This window comes from Phoenix dactylifera, chromosome 12 (genome assembly GCF_009389715.1).
Source record: "Phoenix dactylifera cultivar Barhee BC4 chromosome 12, palm_55x_up_171113_PBpolish2nd_filt_p, whole genome shotgun sequence".
Classification (NCBI taxonomy): domain Eukaryota; kingdom Viridiplantae; phylum Streptophyta; class Magnoliopsida; order Arecales; family Arecaceae; genus Phoenix; species Phoenix dactylifera.
In genome coordinates, this window is record NC_052403.1 from 4,528,724 (window position 1) to 4,547,199 (window position 18,476).

General features: G+C 37.5%; 1 protein-coding gene across 1 annotated transcript; it reads left to right on the forward strand.

Moving 5' to 3' along the window:
* Window positions 1-1,715: 1,715 nt before the first annotated feature.
* Window positions 1,716-14,390, forward strand: LOC103705967 (26S proteasome regulatory subunit 6B homolog). Its single transcript, XM_008789889.3, has 6 exons — window positions 1,716-2,290; window positions 6,958-7,188; window positions 7,647-7,805; window positions 8,442-8,594; window positions 11,710-11,793; window positions 13,892-14,390. The coding sequence occupies exons 1-6, from the start codon at window positions 1,796-1,798 to the stop codon at window positions 14,024-14,026; spliced, it is 1,257 nt and encodes a 418-aa protein (XP_008788111.1). The 5' UTR covers window positions 1,716-1,795; the 3' UTR covers window positions 14,027-14,390.
* The last annotated feature ends 4,086 nt before the right edge of the window (window positions 14,391-18,476 follow it).

The window sequence follows — 18,476 nt, forward strand, 5'->3', positions numbered from 1 at the left end:
AAATCCTATAATTTACAAGAGTTCTTGCTACCACATGGCAAGATAATTTTTTGCACCCACATAATGAGAGCCTTCTAGCATTACTCAAGCAACCTCAGAGGCTTAATTAATTTATCTTTCAATTTTTTCATATAGTGAAGATAGGAAATTGGTGGAATGATACATAACTTATCATTTTTTTTAGCTTCTTTTCTTGGCACTCTTTTAGCCCAACCTCTATTAATTGTTAGTTTTTTGTGATATCAAAACCTCTTTCTAGCATGCATAGTTGGACCCCTAATTTACTTATGGATATATAGATTTTTTGAAAAGAGCAAGGAAATTTAAACAAATTAGCACCAAGAACGTGATGGCTTGACCTAATATAATGGTAAAACCAAGAATGCAAGGTAAATCTCCAATATGCCCAAAGAATGTGGGATCATGCTAATTATTTCCAGACTTGCTGTGATGAAAGATCTATTACCGTTGATGACGGATATAAAGTGGAATCACAAAAATGCTATAAACACTGATGATTTTTAATATAGAAATTAGTTTTGAATTTTTCTGCAATCTGGCATGATATGGTTTGTCACTATGGGTCAATCTACAATCCAGGGTTCACTTCAAAAAATCTGCAAATAATCTTTTCTTACGTATATCCGACAAATCAATGCTGTCTTGATGCAATCCAGAGTTTAGTTATCTTTATATAATTGAAGTTCCCCAAATGGTCTTATGGAAGAGTTTCCTCCAACTTTTTTGCAGATCCTGCAACTTTGCAGTCTTACAGGAATATTGAACAAAGGGACCTGAATGTAATTAACTTCCTGTCAGGGCCGATGCCATTAAAAGTCATTCATCCTTTCTTTTTCGTGTCTGCAGGTAAACTTCCTATAAAACTTGTAACCTAGGCACCTGTAAATAATAAAGGTTCGCCCAAGGACTTCTATATATTTTCACACTCGGCAAGTATGAATGCGGCCAACTGAATTAGAGCAGTGGATGATCCTCGCTCGAGCCATCCTAATTTCGGATCCACTCAATCACTATGGTCGAGTCTCTCTCAAGAAAAATGCGTTCTACGCCCAGTATCCGCCTCGCAAAGGAGACACCTTTCCAGGCAGCTTGAAGCTTGGCGCACACCACCGATAAGTCAAATATCTCCTAGCCTCCAGTCGCCACTAATCTGGCACCATAGTCCCGGACGACGAACCCCCACATCTTCATCTTTTCCATTCTCAGCAATGCTGCCATTAAAGTTCACCTTAAGAAAATTAGGAAGTGGTGGCACCCAAGAGATAAGCACTATTCTAGACGTTGCTAGAGCGGAATGGAGGCTGCAGATATCTCTAGCTAACCTAAGCAGTGATACCTCATTGATGTGTGAAAACTCCACCGCATGCAATAGCACTCTGAACCGCCACCGTTTTTCTTAAAGACACGAACATTCCTATCTGGCCAACAATAATTGCTAAGTAGGCTGCACGAGTTTTCCTCTTTTCCTCTCAACCTCCAAATCTCCGTGCTGAGGCCTCTAAGGACTGCAGGAACTCTGCAGTACACACCCACATCTGCCACCGGTTCGGATGAGCCCGTGCGCAACTCCGTATTTGACTGGACCGCGGGCATCCGCAGAGAGTACTATGGACTCCTCCAGGCTCCAGCGCGCATCTCCTATGTATTTTCCTTCAATGCCCTTATATAAACCGGCCCTGCTTTTTCCGCGGCCTTCTTCCTTTCTCTATCTAAATTCTAAAACCCCCTCTTTCTCTCTTTCTTATCTCCGCGGGACTAGAACCTTCTCTCTGCAATGGCGGCCTCCGCCATGGTCGTGGATGCCAACGCCTCCCCCCGGCCGTCTGGCCCACCACCGAGCTTCCCGGCCGTGAGCCCCGACGTCTTCAACTCCGTCGACGAGGACGAGGACCTCTACGGCCGCCTCAAGTCCCTCCAGCGCCAGATCGAGTTCGTCGACATCCAGGAGGAGTACGTCAAGGACGAGCAGAAGAATCTTAAGCGCGAGCTCCTCCGCGCCCAGGAGGAGGTCAAGCGGATCCAGTCCGTCCCCCTCGTAATTGGCCAGTTCATGGAGATGGTCGATCAGAACAACGGCATCGTCGGCTCGACCACCGGATCCAACTACTATGTTCGAATCTTGAGCACCATCAACCGTGAGCTTCTCAAACCCTCCGCCTCCGTCGCCCTCCACCGCCACTCCAACGCCCTTGTCGATGTGCTCCCGCCCGAGGCCGACTCTAGCATCTCCCTCCTCAGCCAGTCCGAGAAGCCGGACGTCACCTACAACGTGAGTGTCGAAACCCTAGAAAGATTGATTCTTCGATCGAACATATCTCTGTTCTTATTGATTAGGGCTTGAGAAGATCTCATCGAGGGTTTGGAAATTCGAGGGTAAAAAATGAGGGATTGGGGTCTTGGCATGGAAGTTTGTTAGCTTGGTGGATTATTGCGGATAAGACAGAATTCAGAACTCTGCAAGCTTTCGATTTCTTTACTTTTGCATCTAGGTTATTAAACATTTAATTTTGGGTTTTCTTGAAGATGGATTTAGGGATTAAAGAAAGTGCGCCATTTTTCTTGGATTTTTTTGCGTGATTTCGATTGATTAACATGGAATTTTGGGGTGGATTTGGGATTTAAAACATGATTTAAACTCGTTTCTTATAGTTGTTTGATAGATGCATGCGGGAATAAGATAAGGTTTGGAAATTATTCCGCCTCAGTAATGTATTTAGTTCATTTGAATATTTTCAATTCAGTTTTTGGGTTTCCTTGGAGTTGAAGTTAGGGTTTTCAAGAAAGAAAAGTGTATCTTTTTAACTTTTTCGTTTTTGGAATCCGGGGATTTCAGATATGTTGCTGGATATAGCTAAAAGTTACAGGATGGTTACTGAGAAGATGCGTAGTTTGTGGTAATTATGCTGTTTTCCATTTGAAAGGTTTGTAGAAAGACACATAATTTATTATTTCGATTATCCTGGATTTCAGGATTGAAGTCCTCTACCTCTTGCTAGGCTGTCGCTATTTTTCCATCACGAAGGGTAGGGTAGATATTGGAGAAGAAAACTTCCTAGGTTGCCACATTTTTACATTTTGCTAGAACAAGATGTCTAAACATGTGGCTCTTCATGCTGCCATCTTATACTTGTCACTTATGGCCACACATTTGATCTTCTAAGCAATTTGAAAACTGAATTTTTGTTAGATAAATTAAGTGTCAACCTTGCTGGTTGCTTTAGATAATAGACTGACGAGGATATGTGTGGTTTTTCAAATCTCATTGATCCAGTAGATTATGATTCTACACAAAATGTTATGGGTACATAGAATTTGGGTCATTTTAAAAGTGAGATATGTTGTTATTATAATTGTTACATAGTTGAAGCTAAATCTAAGATATTTGTCATGGATATGAAATGGTCAACTATTGATGGGGTGGGGTTGAAGGTTGGATTATAAAGTCTTGTTTTGAAGTTGAAATGATTGCAGAGCATTGATGGATTTTGTGTCATACACATTTTGTGAACTGTTGGTAAAGACTAAAGTGATTGGAAAATTTACTCTCTGTTTAATTTTAACACTATCACTTTCATCTATCCAATGATCATTCTGTACTTATTCAATAACTTCCTTATAATAGTCACAGATATGTTCAATAAAGTCAGATTGGATGACAAGTCCTTTAAGGTTCCTAGTGTTGGTCAGATGGTTAAAATTTCAGATTTAGAGATAATTGGGCTTAGATTTGGGCCGAAAAGTTTTGCATATCCGGCTAGAAATAACCTTGTTGGCATTTGTCCTTGAGTCGATGCATATCAGTTCCAATGATATACATCAAAACACTTGGATGTCGATGATTCTTGTAAATTAGTTTGGAAGATGCATGAGGGACTTGACTTTCTCTAAGTACAGATCTCATGGAAAGTTGGAAACTTAAGGCTGCATTTGGTATCATTGTCGCTTTTCGTTTTTTTTTAAAAAAAGCTGGAAATAGGATTTCTATTTGTATTTTTTTTGCAGTTTTCTGACCACATAAAACATGTTTGGTTCGCCTTTTTTTTTTATAACAGTGATATGGCTGACAACGAGGGAGGGGGGGGGGGGATGGGGCCGGCAACGTGGTTGAGGATGAGGGAGAGCTCGATGTTGGGCAGAAAGGTAGTCGAGGGAGTGGCAGAGGGAAAGAAACTTCGTTTTTTTTTTTTAACAAGGATATGGCCGACAACGATGGAGAGGGGGGGATGGGGCCGGCAACGTGGTTGAGGACGAGGGAGAGCTCAACGTTGGGTGGAGAGGTAGTCCGACAACGAGAGAGAGGGGGAGGGTGATGGGGCCGACAACGTGGTTGTGGACGAGGGAGAGCGTTGGGCGGAGAGGTAGTCGAGGGAGTGGCAAAGGGAAAGAAACTTCGCTTTTTTTTATATATATTTTAACAATGATATGGCCGACAATGAGGGAGAGGGGGGGATGGGGCCGGCAACGTGGTTGAGGACGAGGGAGAGCTCGATGTTGGGTGGAGAGGTAGTCAAAGGAGTGGTAGAGGGAAAGAAAGTGGGCATGGGGCCAGCAATACGGCCGGGGGTGAGGGATAGCTTGGCATCCGGCGAAGAGATGGCCGATGAGGCCCGGAAGCTGGTGTGGTTGGGTGGGTGCAATGGGGCTGAGGGTGAGATTGGGCGGAAGAAGAGGGGTTGGGAGGAGAATGGTGAAAACCCACTTTTAAAAAAGTGGAAGTGAAATTTTTTCACTTTCACTTTTTTTAGAAATAATGAAAGTTGTTTGGAAAAAAAATAGAAACAAAAACAGGGTAACTAAAAATTTTTTTCTGCATTGGATTACGTGTTTCTATTTTTTTTAAAAAGAAACAGGAAAAAGTACCAAACATGCTCTAAATAGATTTCTGATTTTTTAAGAAACCTCATCCCATCATTATGATATGCTTGGAATGATAAAGTAAAATTGTGCTCTTTTGGAGGTGATTTATAGTAAAAAGTAAACTGTGATCACTTCTACCATTAGTCAACCATGTCAAATTGTCGAGGCTAAAGGGTTTGTTATTAGTGATATATGCAAATTGATGTGGAGTCCAAGGTTTTTAGATGGTGAGATATTGGTTATCTTGGTAAATGGCCGCTAAGATGGAAGGTGGGGAAATTTTGGAAAGATCTAAGCTATTCCTATATATTAGTTGATATGTAGGAAGCAAGACATCGATATCTTGTCTGATATAGTATTACTTATTGTATTTAGGCGTCCATTCTGATTTTTTTTATTACAAAAAAAATCATTAAAGAGAATTTGGTTTTAGAAATTGATGCCAAAGCATGAAACTTGCAAAGCCATGTAAATCAAGTACCAACAATAGGTGACCAGATAATACAGACAGGCTGGATGATGCTCACAACATCACGAAACTGTGGTTCAATAGATTGTTGTGCAGTGATGCCCCAGACTTACTGTTACTTAAATATCCCTGTAATTTATAGTCTAAGATAGTTCCCATTGTTTCATGTAGTTAATATTGTAGACATACTGAATTGTGACCCATATAGGAAAAGATCTTGATGCAACTTCTCTTTTATAAATCTGCTTGGTATGATATAGTCAATAATCTTTACATGACTGTGGGTTTGTTACAAAGATGATTGTATTTACATTATGATTTGCAAAACCAAGCCATATTCTGTAGAGACAATCATTATGCATGCAGTATTTTTTTCCCCTTCTCCCTTTATGTGTGCTTTGCATGCTTGCTTGCCTTCATGTGTGCTTGCATTTTTGCTTTTAAAAGAGATGCCAACCAAAAGAAATTAGTTATAGGGAAAAAAAACACCCGGTTCTTGGTTAACTTATTACTGTAAAATACATCTTGGGGAGTGGTGGTTTAAGGTGTACATGTGCAATATATTTTGTAGCTTTTTTAGCCCTTCTGGCAAAATACAAGTTGGTTGGTTACCTTCAGAGAGAGAGAGAGAGAGAGAGAGAGAGAGAGAGAGAGAGAGAGAGAGAGAGAGAGAGAATTGTGTTGTATGAAATATTGAAGTGACTTCTATGTAGTGTGTAGTTTTGCTTGCAGCATTTGGTATTGGTTTAGAATGTGCTATATGATTTTGCAGCTTTTGCAGCACTTTTGGTACTATGACATTTGTTTGTTGGTTGCCTTTGAAAAAAATTGTGCTGTATGATAGCTTATAAATGAGAGTTTAACTGCTTTTATGTTGAATTAGGCTACTAGTCAAATGAGTTGAATATAGTATGCATTTCTTTTCTTCTAAACCTTTACATTGGTTTAAACAACAGTTTAGTTACTATGGTGCTTCTGGAATTGCTGATCCACATAGTTGAGGAATGCTTACTGAAGAAGAAACTCAACTTGACTGCACAGATTACATGCATTATATGGTCTGGTCGGTTAAAAAGTAGCAATCATGTTATAGAAAGCAGATCATGACTGATGAAAACAATTGAACTGGGCACATGTTTCTGTGCTTCTCTGCTTTCTTAGGTCTCCTCTGTTATCTCTTAATGGTGGAGCTCTCAGAACCACGTGGCTAGAACTTAGGGAAATACCATTCTCTCTTCACTTTTCATTTTGTTATTGTTTTGTATATTTTGTTCCCTGTCCGTTTGTTGTCACTCTTTGGTGTTCGTGTCAACTTGGCATGGTGGAAATTGTTATACATCTTTGGCCTTTCCTCTCTTTAGCTCTTTTTTTTGTATCACTTCAACTAAAGACATGAAACATCTATTGATGATTTTTCCAACATGTTCAAAATGTAGAAAAATGAAAATGTAGTTTGTCACTTCAGTCAGTAATTGATTAACCATCTTTTAATTTTTTGTTTTTTTCTTAAACATTGGCATTCTTTATTCTTTTGATATCAGCTGGCAGTTTCTGGTTAACTGTAAAAATTGTAATGATTTTCTGTCTTATACTTTCTTTTGTATTCTCAGGATATTGGGGGTTGCGATATTCAGAAGCAGGAAATTCGTGAAGCTGTTGAGTTACCTCTGACACATCATGAGTTATACAAACAGATTGGTATAGATCCTCCAAGAGGCGTTCTTCTCTATGGCCCTCCTGGTACTGGTAAAACCATGCTTGCCAAGGCTGTTGCTAATCATACAACTGCTGCTTTTATTAGAGTTGTTGGGTCAGAATTTGTTCAGAAGTATTTGGGTGAGGTATGGTTTTTTAGCAAATCTGAATGCATTACATGCTTTCCTTTTCTATGAAATGTTCATGTCACCTAGAAATTGGTATTTAATCAAATTTCTATATTTTAAAAATGATAGTCTGTTTGGTTATCTTTTATTTCCTTAACAGAACAGTGTATATAATTTTTAAATGTGTCGAGGTGATGAGGACTTGATGCTTAATTTTTCTTTTCTTTTTTTTTCAACTGATAAGGGGTAGCCATTGCTTTTATCTGTTCCTTACAAGAAAAAAGGTTTTAAGGGTACATGCAGTAACAATTTTCTACCACTTGTGCTTCTTAGATGTGCTAATTTTTCTTAACAAGATTGCCGATCATGCTCAACTTCATGAAATAGAGTATAAATTTGTTTAGTAGTTTTGTCATTTCTATTCTTCTATTTCTCTGTTAGACCTCGAATTTTATACCTTTTTTCATTGCATTCAGGGTCCACGGATGGTTCGGGATGTTTTCCGACTTGCCAAAGAGAATGCCCCTGCAATCATATTTATTGATGAGGTTGATGCTATTGCTACAGCACGTTTTGATGCTCAAACTGGGGCTGACAGGGAAGTGCAGCGTATCCTCATGGAACTCTTGAATCAGGTAGAACTAAGTAGAACAAAGATATCAGAGGCACTGCTTTCTCAAACAATTGTCCTTCCTTTCTCTTTTTGATGAATTAATGCCTATCCACTTGTTTGAAAGAGCGAAAGGTGACAGAAATTAAAGAGAACTCCAACAAGTTCAACTAAACTGCCATGCTATTCAAGTTAATTTTATGAAAAACTCCTGTATTTAGTTTTGCTGTTTTCTGCTTGCTGCTTGCTACTACTGTTTGTGATGCGATCTTCTCTCTTGGACCACCTGTTTCAAATTAGCCTGTTTTGGATAGATCATAGATAATCATCAAATAGATCTTACATTTTCTAACTCTTATATTGTTCTATGCACCATCTTTGTATCCAAAGACCATATAGTGACTCTCTTATGGTGGGAAGCTTGGATCGACCAAGGAACTTAGGTAGCGAGTGTAGTTTGAGATGTGCTTAGTCTTTTGGATTGCTCTCATTGAATCCATATCATGGTTTAAATGGAAAACCCTGCACTGTGTAACATTTTTTATTGATTAGCAACTTGCACGGTTATCACCAGCATGTACGAATTTGCTTGCATGCATTGTATCCATCTTCAGCTTCATGCCTTAATGATGCAAGGTTTCTGTCATGATTGATTTTGCAGATGGATGGCTTTGATCAAACAGTGAACGTAAAGGTTATAATGGCAACTAATCGAGCAGACACCTTAGATCCTGCTCTTTTGCGCCCAGGTAGACTTGATCGGAAAATTGAATTTCCTTTGCCTGACAGACGGCAAAAGAGGCTAGTTTTTCAAGTAAGTTTTGCAAAAAGCAATCCAGAACTTCTCAAAATTTGTGTATTCTAAGCTTGGTTGATGTTAAAATTCACTGGTTCAATATAATGAGCAGCATATGTATTGGAAATAAAGGATCTAGGTTCTCCATTGTGATAATAGAACAGGAAATATGGATAACAGTCCATACACAGCTTTGTAAGTCACACCTTTCATGATAAGGAAGGGCATTGATTATTTTGATATGTTAGCTTTTCTATACTTCTATCTTAAAAACTATATAAGTGTGCCAATGTTCCATGTGAAAACTTTGCTATTCTCAAAATAGCCCTCCCCCAAAATACCCTCTCAAAATATCCCTATGATAATTAAGGTATTATTATTAAAATATATATTTTTTAAAAAATAATATTCTTGAGTTTATCACCACTTGAACTTCTCAGCTGATGGGATTTCTTCTAATTATCTCCAGCCAGGTCCCTTTATATAACAAGCAGGTTCTAAGTCTCACATGATATTTTAGATTCTATTACTGGTTAATTCATGGCCGTTGCTTCTAACTCCAGCCTCTCTTCCTATTAGTAATCTTGCTTCCACAGATAAAGATCTTAGCTCATTAGTAGAGTCCATATAGGAGTCCGGTATCTGGTGCATGCAGCCAAAAAAGACGAGATTTCCAAGCCCTTTTTTTCCTTTGGGAGATAATTTTAATGATTCATGAGATCTCATAACCTACATACATTTAGCTTCCGCAAAGCATGAGCCAAATAAAAATTATATATCACATGGTGTTATAATCAAACTCATTATAAGTTGCACAGTCATTGGTTGGCTTAATTATAAGCTCAAATTAGACATCATTTTTGCTAACACTTGTCCAAGCTTACACAACAATTACTGACCTCATTTGACTAAGCAAAATATTTTTTAGAGGAAGAGAGTTGGGCGCAGCCCTATCAAAAATTATTAGATTAACTCAACAAAATGTTTTTCTTTACACATTTTCCTTTTTTTCATACATACAGATCACTTAACGTGATAAAAGTTAAATGTTTATTACATGTCTAATTCATTAATTCTTTGAGTTTGATTTATTTATTCTTTGAGTTCAATCATACAACAGAGCTGAATATATGTTCTTGCGTTCCTTTGTAAATATTTGCAATATCCTAGCTAGAAACTATGATAATATATTATATAGTTTTATGACATATTGTAAACATTGATATATGACAATATTTTGTTTGCTGGAGGATATATGACAACTTTTATGATACTTTTGGCATGCCAAAAGAAAGATATGGGAACGAAAACTTTGGCAATGCAAGCCAAAGGGCTATGCTTAGAATGTTTTAAAGGGAAGAATTGGCTACAGCATCTGAGCATGAAAACAGTGGACTTGAAACTCCAACAATCAAGACCACATTTCATTAAAGTACGTATGGGCTCTTAGATAAGAGAATGTCTTGGAGCTTACTCCAGGAAGGAAAATAAATTTTATTTTAAAAAAGAAAAATTGTTTACCCTTTCGTTTTACAAACTTTATTTGTTCACTCGTTGATTCGTTTATCTCATGCTTCTCATTCATATTCTTAAAATATCCCTCTTCCAAAATACCCCCTATAAAAATATGAATTTTCTTTTGCAATATTCTTTATAGTATTTTACTCCCAACAGTAATATCCTTTCTTATAAAAGTCTAAAATATTTTTTTGTGGAAAATCTAGCCATCCAGTCAAGGTAAGCAAGTGGACAGGATCCTTCTAAACTAAAATTTACTCAAAAATGATCCAATCCAGTCAAAGTTATTTGGATTTGAATTTGAATTGACCTTTTTTTTCAGTTATGACCTAGATTCTGATAGCCGAATGTCTTGATATGAAACTATACCTATCCAAATTGTTGAATCTAATAAACTAAATTTATCGCAACATCTTGAATTATAAAATTAATTTTTCTTCTACTAGGTGTTAGTTCCATGTGCATAAGCATGTGTGCTTTAACTAGTAATCTTAAGTATCTGATAGAGGTGATTTTGTCACATTGTGGGAAGTCCTCGTTCATAAAAGTAAGGCATGCTATTAGATATCTTAAGTATCGTTAATGATCTTGCAAAAGAAACTATGATTTTTAACATTTCATGGTGAAGTTTCTTCTTACCTCCTAGTTTCTCACACCTCTATTCTCGAGCTCAACTTGTACCATATTGTCATTGTGTTAATGAAGTCTTGGGTGGAGTCTACCTCCCTTTTTCTCCAAACATGCAAGCACGCACACAAAGAGAGAGAGAGAGAGAGAGAGAGAGAGAGAGAGAGAGCATCTGCACACCTAAGTGCTACAGTTATTTTATGTGACTCCATATTTTGTGCACCATTTTTTGCACCTGTTTCTCGAGTAAGCAACTAAAGCTGCTTGCTAACTCAGATGCATTCACTTGAACCGAGATGGTACCCCCCCCAACATCCACTGCACAGACCTTCCATACAGGTCTTTCACACCTAACCTAACTGCTTAAAGAAGCCCTTTTTCTTTCATTTTCCTGATATTCCCAATTTGTAACTGTTCATGGGATTTCCTTTATCTTTGCGTCAAAATTACTTTGTCTATTGCATGAGCCATAGTTGCTTTTGAACCCCCTCCTCCACTTGTTAGTGTGGCTTTCAAACAGCCAAGTCAATGGGCTAAGGGTTAGGGCAGCTATAGCTGTACCAAGGGAGGAGGACGGTCTGTTCACTTTGGTTTGTCGAGGATCAAAGAGCCAGTTTGAAGGTTCTTTTAATCTCGACCCTACGTACTTGGCCCCTTGGTCGTCTATTTCGGATACCTTGCTTAAAATTATAGTTCAGTTAAAAACATTAGATCTTACCAAAAAATAATATTAGAAATTTTGTTTAGAAAATAATTTGAAATTTAATATATTGTAGACAACAGCAAACTTGAGAAGATGACATCCCGTATGAGAAAAAATTAACCATGTATTACTATATCACTTGTTATATTTTAAATTGTTTTACTAATGCTATAGGCCTATACCGATAGTTAAGTAGACATAATGATATTGTTTGCTGTTATTTTTTCTACACTATTTTTTCCCTGATCAAATGCATCTTGTGCTTTGTTATTCATCTTTGTTCAGGTCTGCACTGCTAAAATGAATCTCGGTGATGAGGTTGACTTGGAAGACTATGTTTCTCGACCAGATAAAATTAGTGCTGCGGAGGTCAGTGCTTTATGTTTCTTCGTACATTTATCTGTGAAATTCTTTTCCATTTATTTTTCGTACTATTAGGTAAGCTTCATGATTCAGAGGAAGCTGAGATCAATCACTTTTAAATTGAGAACTCATTGATTGTCTAATGGCCTCAATGATGCAACTGTTAGGCTGTTATTTTTACTTCAACCACATGAGCTGTGTTTTCAAATAACTGATGTGCTTTAGACATGGTAATGGGACATAACTTTTGGCCCTTATTATCAATGTATGAAAAGATTTTAGTTTCTGCCAGGCTTGTGGAGTTTCGGATTTGGCAGTTTCTTTCCAAGGTGAGTTTTGGTCATAAAAAATGAAAAATTCAGAACATCTGAAGAAATCGGAGAAAAATAAAAGAAATCCAGAAAAGTTATCACACAACATTTTAGAGTGTTTTGTGATACATAGTTTCTTTGTTTACGTGGTTTCGACAATTTTAGCCTGCTAGTATTGCATACAAGTAAAACTCATACTGTATATTGTTATTACTTGGATATATATATTATTTACCTGAACTACCATTGTTGGATGTTTCATTACATTTAGCAATTCTGAATCTTTTTAGTGCCCATTCAATTTTTTTCATCAGTCTTTAGTAAATTTCACAAATATGTTAAATTTGGGTCTTCTATTTCATATTTTTATTGTTAAGTGATCATTTAATTAAATACTTGTAGAGTTTCGTATTAATTTTATATTAAAAAGATGCAACTGCTATGAATAATGATATTCTGTTTAGTTGTTTGTGTTATCTTTTTGGAGGCCTTGACCTATCAAGGACTATGTTCACCATCTATTGCATCTTTTTACTCAAGAAACAAAGGAAAATTATGAAAAATTAACAATATATAACCTGTGTAATTAAATAAGTAAAGAAGTAATCCCAATGTGATAATAAAAGCCAAAATGAAACTCTGAGGCATCCATGGCTAGTTTCAATTTGGCTGAAACCACCAAACCATATTGAAATCACTCAATTTTGGCTGAAACTGACTGGAACCTGGAACTGTGAGTTGGCTTTGGCTTTGTTTTGACTGAAATTTAAAACCTTACTTATTGCAATGGTTATGAAACTTCCTTACTAACATTTCCTTCCTAATCATTTGTTTTCTTGCCTATTTAGCATAATGCAATTGAGTTCATAATCATTTCCAGCACTTTTCTGTACACCAGATAACAAATCTTGAGTTGTTTCTCTCATGTAGTGTGGCCTGTAACATGTCCGTTGTGCAAAAGTTATGTTTCTATCTCCCCGTTCTCTTGTTTTTTTTTTTTTTGGGGGGGGGGGGGAGAGAGAGAGAGAGAGAGAGAGAGAGAGAGAGAGAGAGAGAAGGGTTTCATTCAGGGGTCAGTGGGAGGGGTTAGGGCATTTATTACTCACGATCTGGTTGCTGTTATCCATTTAGGTGGACATTGGTTCCCTTTATCTAGTTGGCCTCTGGTACTCATGAGTCATTTAGTAGGAATCATGAAATTATGGTTTGATGTAAATAAAGTAATTCCCACTCAGCACTTAGCTTCTAAGCATTTGCCCCTCCTCAACAAATGCACATGCTGTGCATGAGCTTAGCTTAGCACATTCTTCTATGCATGCTTTTTGTAGTTATATGTTTGTAACCTTCCCAATCATCAGCTTTGTTCAACCTTTGGCCATCGTGTGTAATGCATGTTCACTTGAAAAAATCATTCTGTGTTTCAGCCAATGTGGCTTTTAAAAGGCACTCTTCTTTTGATCTCTGTGGTTCATTTGTCTGGTCTTGAACTGCTATTCTAGTGGTATAGTTGGTCTTCAAGTGAGACATGGCGCTTGTCTCACTTTTCAAGCAATGCTAATCCAACTTATACTGACATCTCTCAAGTTTATAACCATGGTACTCCAATAACTGATGCACTCCATTTCATGTTCCATCTGCACAAGCTTTTCTAACATAGTGAAGTTTGACCATTGGAATTTATTTTGGACTTTAGTTTTGAGTATCCTTGTTCTGTTGCATCATTTATAACTAGAACTGTTCTATATGGAGTGCAGCTTGACTAAAGTGTCCATCTTTCATGAGTGGTTTTGCAGATTGCTGCCATCTGCCAGGAGGCAGGTATGCATGCTGTTCGCAAGAACCGTTATGTGATTCTTCCCAAGGACTTTGAGAAAGGCTACCGGACCAATGTAAAGAAACCAGACACAGATTTTGATTTCTACAAATGAGGAGCCAAATTACCAAAAGACGCTGGGTTCCGGATCTGTAATGGTGCTGATACTGTTTAACACTGGGGAAAGGAGTCTCTGTTTTAGGTCTTAGGACAGATTTCTACTTCTGTAACTTGAAGTTTCATATATTACTTATCCTGGCTGTGGATGTTTCGGATTTGTGGGCTCCAGATATAATTGGGGGAAAAACTTATCTTCGGGCTTCAAATAGGGTCTGTAGCCTTGTTTTCAAAGGCAATTAGAATTTCCAAGAACTATAAGGCTGAAGTGGTTGATTAGTTCCTGCAGGTTGACTTTGAGGGAAATGACTTGAGCAGTCTGATTATTTTTTCATTAAATGCTCATTGTTGGCTTGATCGAAGTATGCACGTTAGCTGGGTATTACATTTATAATCTTCCAACTAGATGCCCTACATTCATTTGAAGTTTCTGTGAGAGCATGCCAGTTCAGTTCATTTTTCTAGTTGTAACAATGCAAGGTTCTGTATGCCTTTTGGTACATGGTTCCACCACCATGATCTTCCCCACAAGGAAAAGAAGTGACTGAGGTTTACCCAAGGTATCTCTGCTATATTTTACTACAATTTTGCTTATCTATTTTCATAGGATGTCAAAACCAAATGCTTCTCCATTTCCATCAGCTCTCTATTCTGCATAGCCGTAGGATTGGTGCGGTACATAGGGCATGGGGCATCCATTCTGATATTTAGGGTGCGGTTCGTTACGCAAGTGGAGCGAGAATGACTTTCGGATAGTTTTTTGAAATAGCACTTTCAAAAGTGTATTATGAAATTGTTGTGATTGGTGAGGGTTGGTGAATTGTACTTTCTAGTTGGATGGAAAAAATCACTTCTAGTATACATTGAATGGGTAATATTTTTTTAATTTTATTGTATTTTTTGTTAATATTTGAATAATGTTATTTATTATACTAAATAAGAATAATAATCATGCTCTATTGAATAAAATATCATTATTTTATTATTACATTCTTAAATGTTATTTTATTATTGGTTATTTTCTCAATATTTAAGTAACAATAAATGCTAATAATGTAACTAATAAGTGTTGAATGGTAAGTAAATGTTGTTTATCAGGATAAATAATAATATACTATAATATAATATTGATAAAATATATTGTGAGCAATTATTTAATATAATATAATCAACAATAACATGACTCAGACTCATACGCTCAACATCTTTCCTCTCTTTGGGCTCGTTTGGTTCGCAGGAAAGGGAGGGGGGAAAGTGTGGTCAATGGGAAAGTAATGAAATGCCTCTTGTTTGGTTGGAGTTTTCAAAGGAGAGAGATGGGAAAGTTGTATTCCCATGGGAATATGATTCCCACATTTCATGGGAAAGTCTTTCCCATGAGGAACATGGGAAAGTTACTTTCCCATGAGGTGGGAATCACTCTTTTTTTATTTTTTCCCAAAAAGACCCTTCAGCATTAAAGAAGCATTAAAGAGGCATTAAAGACCTAATTTTTATTAAGGGCATAATAGAAATTATACATAACTTTCCTAGGAAAGTGGATGGTCAACCAAACATAAGCACTTTGGAAATTTGTCACTTTCCCATGGTTAACCAAACATGCCAAAAGTGCTTTCCTAGGTATCCTCTTCCTAGGAATCTGATTCCCAGGAATCATATTCCTAAAAGGAAAAATACTTCCCGCGAACCAAACGAGCCCTTTGTAGCATTAATTGCTGCATGAAAGTTGGAGCCAAAGGCATTTTCGGTTACTTCAGTTCAAAATGGCCGAAAGTTAGTCAGGTTTCGCTTCCGGGTTTCACTTCCACAGGTTAACAATTCTAAGTGGCTGAAAGTTCGCTTTAGGCTTCCAATGATGGAGCGTTTGTCTACAATTTTTTGCGATATTTTTTTTATTTATCTCCCATATGCAAAACTTTTTTTTGTATGTTTTACTTTTGTAAAATAAACTTTTCATCTTTTGATTTTTTTTTTTTTTTTTAAAGGAAGAAGTGCAATGGCCAAAAGTGAGTGTACTTTTCAGGTTGGAACAATAACAAAAAAGTTTCTTCATTAAACTAGATCACAACCATCCATATTTCTTGTACGTATACCGCATGTTTTCAAAACTAATTAGTTAGATTCTGGCGGAATCTGAAACTCCATTGGCAAGATATTCAAGAGCAGGCCATATGGATCGGAAATAATGTTATTCTGCAGCGACATGTTGGAAAAGATTTAAGAGAAGCACTTTGCCTTCATAACGAGTCATCACCTGAGGTTGCGTCAAACTGAGAAACCTCTAATCAGTAGTGGCTATGTAGTGAGAGTTCCAACCACTAGACCAAAAATGCTGTCGACCAGTTCCAAATGCAGCTTGTTCTAAAATTGTACACCCATGGTCTCATGGTCAGTTTGATTTAATAGTCACACATCTTAGCCTCCTGAATATTTCCATTGCTCTTTTCTTCCCACAAGGGGGAGTCACACAAATTTTGGTAGAAGGCATTATTTAATCCTAAGGCTTGGTTTGGAAACAAAAAGAGGGGTGGGGATAAGGCATTTGTCCAGCGAACCAAATGAGCCCTAAGAGAAAATGAGAAATGCCAAATGTTTTTATCCTTTTTCTTCTACTTAATCTAAGCGAGAATATGACAAGTTCTACTTATTTCTAATGTCTGACAAGTTCTACTGCAAGCTAACCATTGGTTCCCATACTCCTTGCTGAATTTCACCAAGCATGTCACGCGTAAGATCGAGCTTCATGCACAAGGGTTGCAGCATGACACTAATTCTGCACAGTTTTGTGCTGCTTGTTCTCTACTAAGTGGGGTTTTATGAGATTGATGATGAGCCGCATCACAATAGGGATTAAGACATCTTGGACTTTAACTAAGACTCTTACTAATATGATTGGAAAGCCTCATCTTGTTTGCGAGACAAAAGGTTAATATTTTTACTACTGGAAAGTAAAAGGTGGAACTGCAACTGTACATGAAAGCGATATAGAGAATCCAAGTGAAAACACTCCCACATTAGCTTCTTTGCTGGCTACTTGATCCACCAACCACTTGCCTACGTACATTAATTCCATCATTCAATTGCGAGTTTTGCTACTTATTGGTGCAAATTCCTAATTGGGGGACAAGATCATCATGGACTGCCAGAAACATCTAATTAATGCTGCAACCAAGGCTTCTTTGCCTCAATTCAGCATTTGTTGAGGAAGCCGCGTTTAATATGACAGGCTGAGTTGTTGTGGGGACGTTTTTGGACGGTCACTGCCTTTTTCTTGGTAGAGAGGGAGAAGGTTGCTGCTCACCACCCTGGAGCAACGTGTCCGTATGTAGGACCATAGAAAGAGTAATGCTACTCATTCAATTCTCGTTTCAATTCTCTGGTCATAAGAGGATCTTTACACTATCAATTTTAAAAATAATGTTAATACTATAAATGATAATTGATTTAGAGAGTCTCTATTTTTTCAAAGATGGGAAAGAGTTACGTGCATGGTATCTAAGTCGTTTCATTTGGTTCGATTGCAATTGCATAATTGGCGGTTAACTATAGGTTGCATAAGAGTGTATCGAGTAAGATTGGTGAGTTCGATATGGTTTCGAGGAATGATAGGCAGGATGATAGGTGCGGTTTATGTGACACGATCGAGTTTCGTTTTAGGGGGCATCCTGAAATGTTGATCTTGTCCGTTTGTGCAAATTTAGGGTTATAGTCAGACATAACTTATTTTTGTACTCGCCAATCCATGTTCATCTCGTAGGTGGATAATGTCGGAGCAAATGCGGGTTGGTTGCCATGCAGAGCTACAAGGTAAGTAGCACTATGATCGTCCGGTGGCAACAGCACTTTATATTATGGCAAGATTGTTATAGGATGTCTATTAGTGATCTAGATGATTAAGCAGTGCATTCACAGATGGGCTGCTGGCTTTTGAGCATTACTATCACAGCCATGCTCAAAGTCAAGAATAAAACTAGTGCTGCAAAATTGCATGCAACTTGTTTAGCAAGCTAATTTTCTTAAGTTTTATTATTAATCAGTATTCATGCCTTCCATGCAATAACTCATATCTAAGCATATTTTGTCAATGATAAAACACATCTACAGTCTCCAAAATATGATCTCTTAGATTAAACCATCGTGAGTGACGACTAATTCTTTTAACATTCTGATTACTTCCTAATAAAATCTTTCATCCTCTCATTCAGGTCTTTATACAGGAACTCAGGTTGTTCTTTTTCATCCTCGACATGATCCCACATATCCTTATTAAGATATTCCTTCCCTTCTAACACTTGTCTTCTTTTTTTTTTTTTTTATTTTTTTTTATTACGTTCAATTTTTTGCTCTTCACTAGTTTGTCTCTCAATTACCACCTCGTTGCTGTTATGAATTAGGACCTTCAGATGCCAAGACTGAGAACGTTTAGATTCTCCTCCCTCGTTATCATA